We start from the raw sequence: 18310 nt of genomic DNA, 5'->3' as shown, positions 1-18310 counted from the left end.
AGGATGTTTCACCCGCCCCCTCTGCCCTCCCAGCAGTTCCTCCCTCTGCCAGATGTAATCTCACTGCAGCAGAGGAAGTTTCAGCACCAAGTGGAAGGAGGAATTGCTCATGCTACAGCCTGTGTAGTTGCAGCATGGAAGGGCTCTGGTAAAGCACCCAAAGCTCACTAGCATAATTTTACCGCAGTTAGCATAAGATTACCGCAGTCACAGTGCCTGGATCTATGAGTACATACCCCTGGTTTATCATACATGATTTTGATGGTAAATTTCCTTAAAGATAGCTTACCATATATTTGCGTGAACTCTTCAATTGTATTTTTTGGCATATTAATATTGATTGTCTCCCTTAAATGAGAGGTAAGTTGCAGTTCATGGGGCTATGAGACTGGCAAGGATTTCTAAGAGCAAGATTAACGTCAACAAAAATTTATTAAAATCTGTGATGAGGACCCTTGACCCTTCACGGGCCTCAGACAAATTTGTGTTGATGTATTATGTGGCGTCTTTCATCTACCTAAGATTTCTTGTTTAAATCTGCAAAGATAACAAAGGTTCTGGGAAGTATAAACAAAGATTTAGCTGAGACCAAAACCCTAAAGTCACTGTTTATTGTTTGGTGAAAACCACAAGGTCACGCAGTACAGATATTTTGGAAATAATCTACAGAAAGGACACAGTGTCCCTTACAAACCTGATGTGGAACTGAATGCCTCAAAGGGAACCTGTCAACAGGAGACTGATTTTTAGCAACCTCCCCAAGAGCATAGAACATACAAAAGAATTTTTGTATAGAAATAGGTTTTACAGAAAAAAATATATGTTATATAGTATCTTTAAATGCCATGTGCTCTGTGACTAGGCACTAGTCCCCTGGGAGTGGATACAGAGGAGTAGGGGGCGGTTTCATATATTTGAAAAGGACACAAAGAGGTGTGGTTTGCCAAGGGTGGGAAGGAAACTGCTCCTCTATAGCCAGGGTCCAGATTTATATTCCCTTTCATTTAGCTTCTGAACATTTACTGGTATCTGACACATAGTAAGAGAAATGAGACAGATCAGAGATGAGAGATGATGAGATCCATGAGATGCATATTACACATGACATTTTCATCTCTGCTATCACAGCTATAACATACTCTGTCAGTACTGCTATATGCCTCCCTCCCCTGGATAAAGAACTTAACAGTCTGTACCTTGTAGATCTACTTTCCTCATGCTGCTGTTTGCTGGCAGGAAGTTAGTGTCTGTGAGCTCGTCTTGGAATGCAAGTGTGGGGGCTAGAGGCAGAGAGGAGCTCAGTGCAGCATCAGACAGGAGAACAAAATGTCTTCCCAACCCTTAATTCAGAAGATTAACGGTCTGATCCGAGACAACCAAAATTGTGTACAACAGGATTGATAGAGACAGGTTGAAATTATATCTGTGAAATGTATTTTTGGTAATAACAGCAAATTAGAGAATGTGTAATTTTGTTATCCTGAGTATATTTAAGAATCTTGTCTTCATGGGAATACCCTTTTAATGTATGGAACCTGGAGCCCCTCTGGATAATTTGCATAATTTTTAAAGACTTATTTTATTCAGAACAAGGGCATGGGAAGCTTAAAGAAGAGGAGATCCTGCCAGAGGGGGCACACACCAGTATGTCAGTGGGTTGGTTTACAATTCTTCATCCTAGTGCTAGATGTTCTTTAAATGCCCCCCATTGTATCTAAACCAAAATAAAAGAGCTTTGTATCCATTGTCTGTACAAAGACATGACATACTTTTTTACTTTTAATATGAAATATGATTTGCTATCTCTGACCAAATTGTTATTCATCCATTAACACCTTCACCTCAGCTTACAGACCATAAGTTTAAACATAGTATTTTCTTACTTTAACAAGCTGAAATAAAATACATGCCGTAACAGGGGAAGAGCAGAGGTCTCCTGACTAACCTGTCTAACAACCTTGTAGATGGGTGAGCGCCACAACAGTTACATTACAGAAGGGTTGTTAGGTCGCTGGTCTACAGGACAGCGCTAGACGCGTCCCATGAAGTAGATCAGGTTAAGTATGGTATTGCTTAGCAGCAGATACAGTAGAGGTGTGTAGATGGGACTGTGACTTCCAAGAACCTTTGTGGTTTCCCTAGACAGACCTAGAAAGCTAGTTTTCAAATATACAGTCAATAAAAAAATCATATGATGAATGCAGAACTACTCATTGTGAATCATTAGTAGTACACTAATTTCCAGGTCACTCTGGTACTTTATATGCATCTACTATAGTGGGAGTTGCTGTGTGCCATGCAGTGTGCTGGTCATTAGCTTCAGTATATTGTAGGAATCTGGAGACCATAGAAAGTGTCTGCCATAATACAGATTAACGCTACACTATAAGGAGGTTGAGGGCTCCCCCTTTCCAAATCCCTGCATGACAGATAGGCGTTTTTTACCTGGGAAAAAGGTTTTGCACACTGTGTGCCAAGCAGTTCTGGGCTTCTATACATTTATTAAGTTATTTTATGGAGGCATTAGGGCACATTAACTTACCTGTCCGAGGAGTTCACCCAAAGTGCGTTGTTCCGACGTTAATGCACTGTGCCGCGATTCACTAAGGTTGTGCGCCTGATTTCCTGCATGTGTCGCTGGAGTTCACCTTCTTCTTCCTGGTGCATGTAAGTGCTTGATCTTGGGACACAATTTTACAGTTAAATCCTGCACTCAGTCCGAATCAGTCGGATTGTCCGCCGGCACGCCCCCTGATTTCTGTCGCATGAAAGTCAGCACAGCTGTGCTACAATCCGATCGTGTGCGACACAATACCCAGTTAAATACCTGTGGCTCAAATCCTGAAAACATAGGAAAACCCGATGAGCCGTTCTGCGGGTTTCTCACCAAAGACATCTGGTAGGAGGGTCAAAGAGGCTACTGAGGCCTGAAGTAGCCGCACTGTGTAGCCTCAGCTCTGGCTACTCCACGTCCCAGTAGCCTCTTTACAAAATTTACACATTAAGGAATTAAAAGTTAGTAAAATTTTAAAAGGGCTATCCTCACATCCTATAGATGCACCTACCACCTGATCTACCTTTACACGTAGATCCGTGGTATTAGGTTCCCTTTAAAGAAAATTACCATCACCAGAGACACTTACTCACAGATCCAGGCACTGTCACTATGGTAATATTCTTATATTTGATATCCATGGTCTCCTTCCTTCTAAAATAAACTTTTACAATTATGCTAATGACCTTGAGTGGCTCTGGAGGGTGTTTCTAGAGCCCCACAGCTTCACTGGCTGTCCCTCCGCTTTCTGCTGCTGCTAGATTACACAGGCAGGGGGAGAGAGTAGGGGGAGGGTGACACATGTTCTGTTCATTGTAACAGCACTGAGGGGCTCTGGAAACGTATTCCCGGCGGGCTTACAGTGGCGTGCTGGAGAGGAGGAAGGGTGATCTGGGGTACTGTCAGATGTCATTGAAGTCCATGAGGTCCTTCAGGATACGCTTTTGTCTGTCACATCATGAATTTATGCCCAAATAAGCAGTATTCTGAAAGAGATAGCTAACATAGCTATTGAGAAATAATGAATACACCTTGCCAGAAGGCCATTTCAAATCTTTATACAGAGATTAAGGCTTTGTACAGTAAGGACTTATTTGAGTGAACTGCATTAAAACATTATGGCCAAGAATAATCAAGGGCTTAACTATGATAACAAAAACAATAGGCTCGGAAATTTGGAGAGGATTACAGCTCAAAATAGCCCATAGAGCCTATTGCACCTTTTTAACATAAAGATGGAGGACCAACCAAATCAATGCTCCAAATGTGGAGATACTGTTCTTTGTCAATGCACCTGCCCAATTTTAACCCAATACTGGAATCATATACTTAAAGAAATCAACACAATTGCCAAAAATCCCTGGTTATGCCTATTGCATTATGAAACAATAGTAGAAGATCTGCCAGCAAATGATAAATCATTTATATGGGAACCCTAATGAGATGCAAAGATTATAGGCACAAACTCTCCTCACTGATGGATCAGAACCATATAGAATGCTATAGAGGGGGGAAGGGTCAGAGAAGGTGGGACCACAAAAATGCTTTGACTTACATATTATCTAACTCATCTCAAGGTATCCTCCTACTATCTTTTTTATGTATTTCTTTTTCTCTTTTTTTAATGTATGGAACTGTAAACTTATATGTATGAAAGGAAATTAGAAAAAAAAATAAAGTTTATTGTAAGGTTATTGTATAGCCCATTATTAACATATGCTAGTGATATGCTGCAATTATCTAGCATTATGACTTGGTAAAACATATACATCTTATCTATAGTGCTGAACAAACAAGCTATAGGAACACAACTTTATAATCCCCGAATCACCTTTAAACCAGAGAATGTTGTTTAGAGAACTCAATGTACATGCACTTTGTGACTCATTGACTCTTCTTTTCCAGACACTACTATGACCTGACTGACAGCCGAGGGGAAGATAAGGTAAGCTATTTTTCACAGTATATTAAGATAAAGCTTACTAGGTCACGCCAGGTGAACTCCACATACATTAGTACGGTGCAAGAGGTCCTGATGTGTTAATGGTTACTAAATTTCTGGTTTTTGTAGTGTACTCAGAGATGGATGTTATATGAATGTAACCAGGAGCTTAGTAGGTATAGGGACCTACCTGTTGGACCTCAATCACAAACTATCACCTATCCAAAGTTGACTAGTATAAGTGGGCTGGTTAAGAGCGTTAGATGTTGGGGTTATTTCTCAGGTCTTCTGCATCACGCCAGTGGTGTAGAAGCCTGAAATAATTGCAAATCCTAGCTTATTACCAACACTTGTGATTATTTCCCCATTTCCATGCCAGGGGGGCGTGGAGGGGCATAAGGGGGGGGGGGGTGGCGGCCGACTAGGGGTGGGTGCGGCCGGCAGCAGTGGGCTGGTTAAGAGCGTTCCTGTCCCTGCGCCTGTGCACTCGCTGCAGTAGGTGAATTATCATAGTGAAAATTTGCCGGATGTGTTTAGTTTATTTCTACACCAGCTAGTGCCTGGTGTAGAAATAAACTCTGCACAGGAACTCGCCGGATACATCAAGAGGCCTGGCTATAGTTGACTGCTGAAACCGCCATTGATCACAAGATTGGGGATACTACTTCATCCCTGCACTGCCATTCTATACCCAAGCTATGGAACTCAAAGAGAAAGACACATACAATGCTAAATAGACTGCCAGAGCTCATTCATTTGATGCATTCCAATTATTGGTGGAGGGTTTGCTCTATAACAAGCTACTGGAGAGATAAACGCCCATACTAGGGGCATCCTGTCATCTGTCTTTACCCCTAGCTCATCGTAGTAAGTTAAAGGGAACCTGTCAGCAGAAAGAAACCCAATAAACCAATTACTTATCCAAAGGTTAGAACCCTCACTGATGAGCTCAAGCAATGGTGCCAAAGCTGAAAGCTCTGTCTGTAGTAGACTCACATATCCACTAATTATGTCCTCTCCTATGGTTTAAAAAGTGTTTATTGACATTAACAGCCACTAGGTTCCTAAAGTAAGAACTACAGCAGTGCCCCCTGCTGGATAAAAAGAGGCTATGTACATGGTTAATGATCATTTCCTACCAAATTCTACAAAAGTTTTGAGCCTGGAGTCCACAATCCATGGGGTGATGTATGACATCTATCGTATTTTTCGGACTATAAGGCGCACAAAAATCCTTTGGTTTTCTCAGAAATCAAAGGTGAGCCTTATAGTCCAGTGCGCCTTATATATGAATCACAGTTACAGGCAACAGCTGCCTTGAACTGTGCACAGGTCTGCCACCTGCTGGTCATTCATCCTTATAATCCGATGCGCTTTATATATGAACCTAGACATTTAAGCAGGCATTTATTGATGGTGCGCCTTATAATCCGGTGCGCCTTATAGTCCAAAAAATATGGAATATACAGGATCTATCTATGCAATCTTTCTATCTATCAAATTAGCTTCTATATAAAGACTTTATTATAAGGTCCTTTTCACATGAATGTATATGGCGGTGACATGTATTAATGGCAATGACACAAATTCACAAATTATTATAGGAAATAACAATGTTTCCAGTACATTTATAAAACAATTGGTCCTTTTTTAAAAGGGACATTGAATAGCAAAAGAAAATTGGATATCTTTTTGTATTTTTAATATTTAGACATTAGAGGGAGCCCTTGTAATACATAAATGATAAAATATCAGAGGAAATCACAAGTGAAATATTCAGCTTTTAGCAGTTCAAGGCTAAACCATGACCACTATGTCCAATAGTGAAGTATAGTGTATTATGACCGAATTAAAAAAAGAACATTTTCTGCCCATCAAGTCCAGATTAAATATAACACAGTCATAATTTTTATTTTTTTGTTCTCCAGTTCTACAAGGGTAAAAAAAGTGCACTGAATATTCCCAGTTATTGTCTATGGCAGCTGCGACATGTGACCTGGCATGAGTTCCTATCATTGGGTGCTAAATGACTACATTAAGTGTCATATACCTATAATTTCCCATTATGAAACTTTCCTTACACGATTATTCTAGCCCTTCATAAAGACCAACTACCCAAACCATACTGATGTCATAAAAACACACACTGGGGCTCATTTAATAAAGGCCCGTGGACCGCAATTTAATCGGACATTCGGATGCTTTCCATTATGTGCCTCTGGGACAGGGATTTAAAAGCGTTTTTTGGTGCACGCATGTGTATTTTGGCGCAATCACGCTGGGTTTCATGAGGCACAAATCGGGGGGGCGGGCCGTCGGACGATCTGATGGATTGAGACAAACCGCGGGATTTAACTTCAAAATTGTGTTGCAAGCCAAGCACTTACATGCACCACGAAGACGATGGTGAACTTGGGTGGACCTGAGCGGGGAAGCGACACATGCACACAATCTAAGTGAGGGATGGACGGACAATACACTTTCGGGAACTCCGAGGGAGTAAAAGTGCCCCACTATATTTCAAAATAGCTTTTATATAAAGTCTTTATTATAAGACCCCTTTCACATGAATGTCCACGAGTATACGCCGTAAGGAGTATAAGCCGAGGTACCTATTTTTTCCACAAAAAACTGGGAAAACTTATTTGGGGACATGTAGCTTAGTTTTGTCTCTCTGTGGTGAATTTTGGAGACATTTGCCAGCTCTATTTGCGCCTTATGTATGATCCTGTCTTTTTACTTGTGAAACATGTTCAGCTTTTCTTATCCTGGCAGGTGCAAATTTTGGATTCTTTTTGAGACTTTTTTTTATTGCAAATGTCTCAAATCCACATTGACACAAGCCACGAAAGGGGGTTATATACAGGAGTGGACACAAGCCATGTGAGGGGGTTATATACAGGAGAGGATTCTACGCAATTAAAACGCAACATGTGACCTCCCCCTTAGAAGTAACCAATAAATAAAATTAAAAATTGCAAACATTTCTGAATTTTCAAAAAAAAAAAAGGTTACTGTACAAAATTTTAAACCTTTAAAGCGTGTGAAATAATTCCAATTTACAAGTTAAAATAGGGTCCATGAAAAAAATCCTTCCTTGGACTAGGTGCAGGTTTGTGCCTAAAAAGTCGGAAGAATAAGCAAAAAAAAGTGATACATAAGTGTAAAGGTGCACAGAACATTTGGAAAACAAAGAGACACAAGGCAAACTGCACAAGGTGCAGATCAAGGTGCACTTGAAAAACGACAGAGTAAAAAGTTGCAAAAAAGTCGCAAGAATGACAAAAGTCGCAAAAATTAGATAATTTGACTAGCAGAAATAAAGATACATGTCAATAAAGATACTCAAGTATAAGCCTAGGGTTTAAATGCAGCAATTACTCTTTAATAAAATGTCCAGTAGCCCTGCCTCATCATTAAAATGTCCAGCAGAGCTCCCATTTAAAAAAAAGAAATGTCCAGCAGAGCCCCCTTTTAAAGAAAAGCCCAGAAGGTTTATTTTTTTAACAAAGCCCTCCCCAACCCGGCTACTAAATTTTTATAATAGTCAGATCACCCCTTTAATGCATTTGGTTCACACTAAGAAGAACAAATGAGCATCAGAAATGTGAAACCACATTCGTGAAGGGTTTAGACGTTCGAAGACTTTCTTTTTGTTGTCTTAATTTTGCGCACAAAAATAGTGCCAAAATAAAAGTTATGAAACTAGGAGTGCAGGAAAAGTATCAGGGTTCAAAAGCTGCCCCTAAATTGAGTGACAAAATAAGTGTACGTATTGGAAAAGAAGCTAAATTGTGACACCGACTGATTATAAATTTGGCGCACAAGACACAGCAAAAAAAAAAAAAAACAGGTGGAAAGCTTATAGCAAACGTCTACAAATAGTATGAGGGCACTATTATGTAAACCTCACACTGATTTACATAACTATATGTGCTTTATTTTCAGGCACCTTATAACTCTGGGATAAGGGACCAAATACTTACCTACAAAATGACTGCAGAAACTGCACAGAGTGAACATGCTGCACTGCTGGTGAAGAATACCGCTCTACAAGCAGAGGTGAGCGCCGTCTATTAATTATTACAATTAAAGACTCAAGTTATATGGGATACCCATTAATACTTAAACGCTTAGAGATTTCAAGCAATGGTATTTCTACATCTGTCAATGAATCTATAATTTGTAACCCATAATATGTTAATAATAATCCATAACATGATCTTAATAGGTAAACATTATTCTTTTAATACATTCAAAAATATGTTTTCATAAGAGTCGGATCTCTGCTTTTGTCACAAAAAGAAAAGACATGCAGAGCTGATTTCTTAAAACCAGTACAGGCAGTCCCCTACTTAAGAACACTCGACTTACAGACGACCCCTAGTTACAAACTAACCACTGGATATTAGTAATTTATTGTACTTTAGTCCTAGGATACAATAAAGACCTATAACAGTTATCACAGGTGTCTCCAATGAAGCTTTAGTGTTAATCCTGATTGTTATGACAACCCAACATTTTTAAAATCCAATTGTCACAGAGACCAAAAAAGTTCTGCCTGGGATTACAATAATAAAATATACAGTTCCGACTTACATACAAATTCAACTTAATTTAACTTACAAACCTACAGAACAGAGTTAACACAAGGAAAGCTTTCTCATAGGCTTGGAGCACTAAAATCCGGAAGGGATTGCTTGGAGAAGCCGGCTTTAAGGAATCCCGGAAGTGGCCAACGCTAATCAGTGGCTCGCTAGCCCTTTAAATCTGCTAGTACCGGCGAGCACGCTCTAGGAATAGAACAGAATAATAACTTTATTAACTTTAGTGAGCGGGGCAGGCGAGCCAGGACAGGAGCAAGAACGTGGAGCGGTGAGAGAGCTAGGGACCGGGTGCCACCACGGAGAGGGGCACGGGTGTGCCTGTGATGCGATATGTGGATCGCAGGGACACCCGTGACACCGGGGACTGCCTGTACAGGCAAAATTACATGTCTCACATGGCAGCCATTGAGCTTGACGACCCCAAACATTCTTCTTCAAAGACATAATATAGTGATACTACAAGCAGCACACAAAAAGTGGGCAACCGGGTATAGTTTATAGGCAGTGTATACAGAAGATGAACAAGCCTAATACTCAGTACATGAGATAGTGTGAACTACTACTATAATAAGGTACAATTTCCAGCAATAAGAAAATGTACCTGACCTTCTCCGAGTCACTAAGCAGTGATATTTCTACTGTGTCAAGTGAATTCAATGTGTCAGTCGTTCTTTACTTAGGAAACCTGTAGTTCTTCAGATGATATTTCCCTGGACAAAAATCTGGTGGATAATAAAAATGAAATATACACATGGGAAGTTGTATGCTTTTAGGTACATGTTTGCTGTTGTGTATACAGCGTAAATCCACATTAGTTATCATTTTAGTGAAGCCCCACTGAAATTTCAATTTGTAATGTAAGGCTGTAACGTCCGTGCCGAAACCTCGCACTATCCGCAGTTGGCAGAATGGGTGGTGGTGATTTGTGTGTGAACTGGGGCTTGGATTTACTGGGCCACACCCTACACCTTGCATTTCTGCCCTGCCCTGCAAGGGTTACTAGACTGATTGACAGTTCCTCCAGTGTGCTATCTTGCTGTGTGTCTAGCTCTCTTTTATTGCTGATTTCTGACTTCTGGTTTCTGAATTCTTGCCTGTTTATTGACTAGTCTATTTGGATTGTGATTTGGTTATTGATATTCCCGCTTTTGCCGACTCAGATTGATTACCTTGCCTTATTGTGTTTGTTTGTCTGTTTTGTTACGTGTTCAAACCTTACCCAGGGAGGGAATGCCGCCCAGTTATTGGCCTCCGTTTAGGGGGACACAATAAGTAGGTAGGGACAGATTGGGGGTCTCAGTGTCAGGGCTCACTGTCCTTGTTTGTGTCCTGCCATTACAATGGCCTTATGGAAATGACAGATTTGTCCCCTGTGAATAGTATTTTAGCAGAACTACTATTTACTATATATAAAAATTAATGATAATAATACATTTTTATTTATATAGTGCCATCATATTCTGCAGCACTCTACAGATCATGGGATACATTTACAAATAAAGTAAGACATTACACAGTAATAACATTGTCATGTGAGGGCCCTGCTCACAAGAGCTTACAATCTATGAGGATGAGGGGGTGACACAGGAGGTATAAGTGCTTGTATAACGGTCAGAATAAGAAGATAAAATAAATTCATTGATAAATAAGTAATATTGCTTTATAAACCATCAGCCGCCATATATACAAGTCCAAGGTGAATAGAACAGGAGAATAGCTTGTAGATCTGTATCAAGTGATTTCAGGATAACTCTATCTGGTAATACATTCTGTGCATTCTTGGTTCTGACCCTGCTCAGTCGAACTCCATTTGTTTGTCTGTATCTGTTGTTTGTTACTCTGTGTCCTTGTGTTTACGCTTCATCTTACCCGTTCGCTTCATCCAGCAGCTGCCAGACGCTGTGAGTTCTCTGTTTCTACTTGCAGTGTCTCTCATGGTCTGTTAGCAGGTTCCTGATAGTGGGTTTGCCCTTTCCATCTGCTTTAGGCAGGGCTGTAGCCTGCAGGGACATTGCAGGGTGGGTTTGCCACCGCTTTCCCAGTCTGACAGCTTGTGCCTTGTCTAGTTGCGGTTGCACTGTTTGCTGGACAAGTATTTCACATTTTGGCCTACCTGAAAAGAGGGTTTTTAAGAGCATGTTTAAAGCTATCCGGGGTAGGGCACACCAGAAAAAAGGTGCATCTTGTAAGAAGACCCAGAGTTGTGGGTGGGAGGTTTGAATTAAAAATGAGTTTTGGGTCCCTTAGGCTCCTTGGTATGGGAGTAACTGCACCCCCAACACTGCTTCAAGTTACTCCACTGTTCTAATCTTTGCCGCATGAGAATGCTTCCCCTTAGATATTTCCAATTATGCCTCTGAAAAAAATCCTGAGCCTTATAGAATTTCCAGGACACTGATCTTCATTAACTATCTTGTATCAGATTGCCGAGTGTGTATCAGATTGGAGAAAAATCTGCCCACTAAACACTTTGGCCCAGATCCATTATTAGTGAGGTAAACTGCACTCCGTGTGCATAAGTGTGCAGCACGTGACAGATTCATGAAGACCGAATCTGCTGCACGCGCCTGAACTGCATGAGTTGTCTGCACCAGTTTTTTCCTGGTGCACTCAGTTCGTCGGGCGTGTGCGCCACATTTCTGTCAGACTTGTATACATAAATATGGGGGTGCACAGTGTAATTGTGCACCGGAACGCCCACTTGTGTTCATGGCAATGTGTACACCGCAACACAATACTATCGGAAACGCATCATAAATAAATGTGCAACAAGTTTGCATATGTATTTATGAGCAAAGACCGACAAAAACTGGCGCAAACTAATTAATTAATCTGGGCCATTATCAAACATTGCATGATGGCTATGGTTGGTAATGCAGCTAAGATCCTATCACTTGAATACTACAGCACTGAAACTAAGGCATGTATCTAATGAATGTAAGAACACAGGTCTGGAAGCATTGCCTTTTAGTTTGACTTATTCTAAGGATAGTTTATAAATATAATAATTCTGGATGGTCTTCTTCCCAACGTTCATTACTCTTTGTGATTTCCATGGCTCCTTTGCTTGGGTCTCCCTGTAAAAAAACATGCCGTCATCTATAAATGGTGGGGGAGCACTCTACATGTTTGAAAACTTTTCTTACATTTGGTCTTATTATTATTCTGTGCCTCCAGTGGTATAAGTTATTAGGTGCAAGAGAGGAGTATTAAATAGTAAGCCATCATGGGAAGAGTCACTTCTCTGCATAGAGTGTTCTGTACTCAGAATCCAGAGGAAAGATCTCCATGGAAAATGTTGGTAGATTTTGGCAAAATTTATCAGCATGGCTGTGAACTAAAACTTATATTTTTATTAGATATACCTTAAAATATACAAAGGTCACAGGTTGTGAATTCTAAAAACAACAACAACAATCCGTACTATAGACGCCGACCTAGGCGACTATACTGATCACCACAACCCCCAACGGTTGTGGATCAAACAATGGGGATACCACGTACCTGTAAATCACGGTGCCATGCACCATACCATCCAAAAAATACCTTGCAAAGAGGAAATAAAAGATGGTTCTTACCACAACTGGTAATGGTCTGTAGTTGTGTCCAGTGGTCAGCTGTGCTGTTTCCAAAGTACGTGTATTGACGGGAGCATTAAGATGGTAAAGGACATACCTGTATATGTTAGAACCAAAAACGTCACGAACTGTAACAAGGCTACAACTGTCCCTGTCCCCAGGTGTGATTAGCTCCCGCCCTGACAGGGGAAGTCCCAATAACTTGCCCTAGTTTAGAAAAAAAAAACACCCTGCATTCCCCTTCCCTAGATTTTGGCAAGTTGAACACAATAGGGAATAGAAGTGTAATAATATTTATCAATGTTATTTTTAATTCTTGTTAAAATATCTTTTGGAAGGGGAAGTCTTACCCTTCTAAATGAATTTTCCATTTCCGAAGCAATTCTTTTTGTGGTTTCTTGTTGTAAATTGACACGTGCAGTTCCTCTTGTTACCAGTGGTGGCAGCCCGTCCTATCCCCATACAATGATATAATATGACAGCTTCTGTTTAATGCATTTGGCTTGTAGCAGAAAAAAATAGATGATTAAAAGATTAAAAAAACACAACCAAGAATCCTTAGCCTCAGCCTTGCCATCGCCGTAGCCTGATGCTCTATAGCTTTAGCAAAGCTACATCTCCTAGCATGCCCAGATAACCTACCTCTGCAACACTGGGAATTTTGCCCATCAATGATTTTCTGATTCATGCCTTTTATACTAATTTCAATAACTAGTGTTATTAACTCTCTTTTGTGATTGTTACTGCATCCTTTACATTTAAGGTATCCGACCTAAAGAAACGACTGGCAGCTAAAGACATCTACCTACAAGAAGCCAAAGAGGAAATAGAAAAGTACAAAGAGAAGTGTGCCCGCCACATGTCCCAGATAAAGAGCCTCAAAGAACATATGAAGGAATTTGATCATACTGCTAGTGAAAAGGCAGAAGTAAACGCGGAGGTACACTCTCTCCGTAGAGACAACAAAGAGTTAAATGACAGGATTAGAGAACTGGAGAACCGATTAAGGTTAGTGGAAATGAATTGGCTCTTTTTTGATAGTACTATAAGGATCATTTATCAGTAACTACATGGCAGAAAAATGAAGAAAATGGCTTTTATATGGAGACATTCAGGTCATTTTCTTGTAAAAAAAAACTGTCGTGGTTAAAGGGATTGTCCGGTCAGTATACCTAAAAAATTTTCTCTTATACATACAATTCCTCATCAGTTCTTCTTGCAATTTTTACATTTTCTGCTCACCTCTCCTTTGGCTATTATTAAAGATGGCTGCTCAGTATGCAGCACCCTCGTTCATAAATATGCATGAGGGTGTTTTCAAATGTCATCCAGGGGAATGAGTGGCAACACACAAGGGATTTTAACGCATGCACAGCAGCAAAGCGGAACAAGCATACTGGTCTTTACCAGGAGGAACTAGGGATGTAACAGTTTTGGCCCATTTCATGATATGAAATTCATTAAAGAACTTAGGAAAGTTTTTATTAGGAACTTAGGAAAGTTTTTATTAGCAGATAAAATTTATATTTTTTACAGGACAATCCCTTTAAGTAGTGGAGGATGTGATTTTTTTTAAAAAACATGTAAGTAAACCAAAATTGAACAAATACAAGTTTCAGCATGTATATTTGAGTCAATAAAAAAATTATTTTGTTACAGCGTAACTCCAAAGATTGTCATTTGTGATACCCCCTTTAAAAACAAATGGAGCAAAACCCATATTGTATTACCCTTTAAGTTATCGCATTTTCTGTTCTGAAAGTGCTTGACAAAAATCTTTCTCACTGGAAGTAAAGTGGGAGGAGACTAGCCTCTTCCTTTATCTACCCTGAAAATAAGTCAAATTCACTCTGCCCACAGTTCCCATGATACCTTGTGTTCTCTCATTCAGTAATTTAGGAACAATTCCAGTGAGAATCCTAGAAGTGAATCCACTGAACACTGCATACAGGAAGTATATTTTGACGAGGCTGGCAACTTTTATCACATGGAGTAGCATGGAACAAGTAATAAGTTGTAGAAATCATAAGTAAAACCATTACATGAAGTGTATAGTCTGTGCTGTGTGTGCACTAAGGGTAGATAGCTTTTTTGCAATGTGCACGAAGTAAGGAGTACAAAGAGGGGAGGGGGCTCAGGATGAGGTGAAGAGAGAGACAGTTCTGTAGAATCACAAACTGGGATGGAGTTACCAATAGAGAACAGGGGATATTTGTACCTCACTATTCTGTGTAGGAGACATCTATATCCACGGCACTGAACACCTACCATCAAAATCCATCACAATAAACCAGTGACTCTTACTGTATTGATCCAGGCCCATTTCTAAAATCATCTTTAAAAACTATGAGCCTGAGGGGCTCTGGTAGATGTTTCCAGTGCCCCTCAGTGCTATAGCTTCACAGGCTGTTACAATGAGCAGAACAGGTCTCTCCCCTGCACTTCCTGCTGCTGCCAGATTACACAGGCATAAGGTGGATGGAGAGAGCAGTGGGAGGGTGAGACATGTTCTGCTGATTGTAACAGCCTGTAACTCTACAGCAGCTGAGGGATTTTTTTTGAAGGAAGCAGTGGCTAACAAATATAAGAAGATAAGCAAAGTTCTTGTCAGGTTTGTCATGATGGATTTTGATGGTAGAATTCCTTTAAGCTCTTCTATACACACAGAGAGCACTGTCACATAACCTCCCCTCCTTCTTCTTCCGTGAGCAGGGAGCAGTAGACCCTCCTCTCTTTCACTAAGTATCTTGTTTACAACTGTAGATCTCATAAGAGTAACCAGAAATGGCAGGAGACCCCGCTAGTATAGAGCAAGGCTAAACTGAGGATGACAGCAAATAAACTGCTGGATATACGGTAGGTAAAATAGATAATAGTCAAAGTTATTCTACCACCAAAGAGCTATTGATTGTGAAAAAAAATGTAGCAGTTGTGCTTTAAAGAGAAATTAAGGCGATAAACTGGAGAAAATCTTTAAATGTTCTTGATGTTTTAAAGTAGATCAAGCATTAATAAACTAGGGGCACTTACTGATAGACCCAGGCAGTGTGACTGTGGTAATCTTTTTATACTTTCTATCATCAATGGCCTCCTTCCTTCTAAAATGAACCTTTCAAATTATGCTAATGAGCACAAAAGGCTACTGCGGCGGTTCCCAGAGCCCCTCCATGCTGCAGATTCACAGGCTGTTACACTGTCTCACCTTCCCCTCTGCTCCCTCGGCACTTCCCCCACTCTCTGCCTGATGTAATCTCAGCAAAGGAAGTTCCAACACACAGTGGGAGAGGGAGAAAGGTTCCTTGCACACTGTAACAGCCTGTGAATCTGCAGCACAGAGGGGCTCTGGGAGCCACCCCAGTAGCCTTTCATGCTCATGCTTATCACAATTTTTAAAGAGTTAATTAAAAAAGTTTATCAGGCTTGATTTTGATGGTAGATTTCCTTTAAAAGATACAATCGTCTGGAAATTAAGTTAGTGTTCACTACTCTGTGTGCTGCACTGGCTAGTGCAAATTTGGGGTACTTTTTTAAGTATAGTCATAAAAAATAATCATACACATATTAATATGCAGGGTTCATCTGATGGAAAGAGAAAAAGCTGAACAGAAAAGCAGTGGTCTGGGGAAAAGACTACATGAGAGTGTTGAGCGGTTGTCAAATTGTCTGAATGTAAACATTGAAGAACATGACGATCCCCTGAATGCTTTGGTATCAAAGGTAAATCTCCTTAATCTCTTTGACCTATTAAAAAAAAAAAAATTAAAATCCCATTCCCATGCCCCAGAACACTATTTTCACCCATTCCTTAAAGGGGTATTCTGGGAATATGAACGTCTGATACAAAAACCCATGATGTGGACATGTGACCAGCGGCCATCTTCTATCCTGTGTCTTCTCCGCGCGGAGGAAATTAACGGACTGATTAAAGGGCCAGTAGCATTTTAATTCTTCATTACATGTCACCAGCATTTTTCTGCTAAGGGGAGCAAAATTTTAAATAACAACTAATTACATATAAGCTTATATTACAAATCACAATCTTTGTAAAAAAAAAAGGTAGTTCCAGCAGAATTACAGAAATAGAAGAAAAAAATCTTCTTTATTGATCTATATTTTACAGAAGACGTGAATTAAATGCAGTCATGAGTTTCGGCAGTATAGTCTTATATATAAGATTAAATATAAGATTAAAATACCATTCTACACATCACATGACTCCAATCTAGTCACATCATTATTGGACACGGATCTCATATACATGGTATATCGGGGACAGGAATTTACAATTACAGACTGCTCGTCAAGATTATGCTTAATTAATAAATGCATAATTCATGGGTTTTCACATAGAAAATCAGCTGAATTATATAAATGACCCATGCACTAGCAACATCATGACAAGAACTGTTATAAATAAAATCACATTTATAGAATAGGTATGAATAATATTACAATCAATAACAAAGTAATGAACTTATCGATATAATTATTAATAATATTATCTTTTTTAATTAATGTGTGATTGACCTAAAGCAATGAGCAGAACCAATGGGTTGAAAGTCATGCTGAAACTCTATGGTGCCTTAAAGGAAATCTACCATTTGTTGTTATGCATTGTGAACCAAATATACCTTGAGAAAGCTGTAGCGACACTGATGCAGAAACATATCTTGTTTAATCCCTGAACCGAGTGGTTTTGCTCAAAAAACTGTTATAAAATTCAGAACCTTGGGAAAGCTGGATGCCTAAATAAACACATTACACAGAGCTTCCTGAACTGTCCAGACACGACTAATCAACCTGAGCTGGATGACTCATACACAGGAGTTGGGGGATGGTGCAGCAATTGATTACTTCTGCCTGTCAGGGACAACACAGTGATGACTATTCTCTGGTTATGCTGGGCAGGACAAGGCTGAATCATCAGTGCATAATTAGGGTGAGGAGAAGCCACAGGAGCGCCAGAGCCTCATTATCATAATTTTATAATTGTTTTTTTCAGCAAAAGCACTCAGTTTAGGGATTAAACAAGATATGTTTCTGCATTAGTGTAGCTACAGCATTCTCAATGTATGTTTGCTTCATAATGCATGAAATCAAATGGTAGATTATCTTTAAGTGTTTTGTTTTATTTCCTTGCAGGAACAATGACACCTCTATATCTGACTGGATGACCTTTACTAAAGAAAGGCCATAAAAATGTGATCCTGCAAAAAAACAAGAAAAACTCTTCTCCATAATAAATGATTTGTTCTCTTCTAGGCAGAGAAATTGATGAAAGAATATAAACTACACAAATCCAAAATGACAAGTCTTGAAGATGCCTTGCGAAGTCAACAAGTGGAGTCTAAAGCCAGCCGCGACACCATTGTTAAGCTGGTGGCGGAGACAGAAAAACATAAAAAAGCCATGGCTGATTTTCCTGCAGAACTTAAATCTCTGAAGAGGGTGAGATAGGACAGAAGTATTTGTCCCCATAAAGACCCAAGAGAACAAGAGTCAAAACAAGTGTTAAGCACACGGCGCGTGTAGCTCCATCTTTGTTTTTGTGTTGAGTGACATTGAGGGTCTGTGTAACCCAAGGTTGCACCTTACAATGTCCGCCGTGGTTGTCAGTGATAATTCATCA

The 18310-nt window shown here is 39.9% G+C and overlaps 1 protein-coding gene across 1 annotated transcript in view; it reads left to right on the top strand.

Annotated features, from left to right (window-relative positions):
• LOC140069772 (coiled-coil domain-containing protein 170-like) overlaps positions 1-18310 on the top strand; it is a 41190-nt gene that overhangs the window by 3340 nt on the left and 19540 nt on the right. Inside the window, exons 3-7 of the mRNA XM_072115851.1 lie at positions 4460-4499; positions 8445-8558; positions 13445-13689; positions 16254-16398; positions 17944-18129. Of these exons, the coding sequence (XP_071971952.1) occupies positions 4460-4499; positions 8445-8558; positions 13445-13689; positions 16254-16398; positions 17944-18129 (730 nt within the window). The remainder of the gene's footprint in view (positions 1-4459; positions 4500-8444; positions 8559-13444; positions 13690-16253; positions 16399-17943; positions 18130-18310) is intronic.

This window comes from Engystomops pustulosus, chromosome 7 (assembly GCF_040894005.1).
Source record: "Engystomops pustulosus chromosome 7, aEngPut4.maternal, whole genome shotgun sequence".
NCBI classification, from domain to species: Eukaryota; Metazoa; Chordata; class Amphibia; order Anura; family Leptodactylidae; genus Engystomops; species Engystomops pustulosus.
Note: the sequence above shows the minus strand (reverse complement) of the source record. Positions and strands in the feature narration are given on the sequence as shown.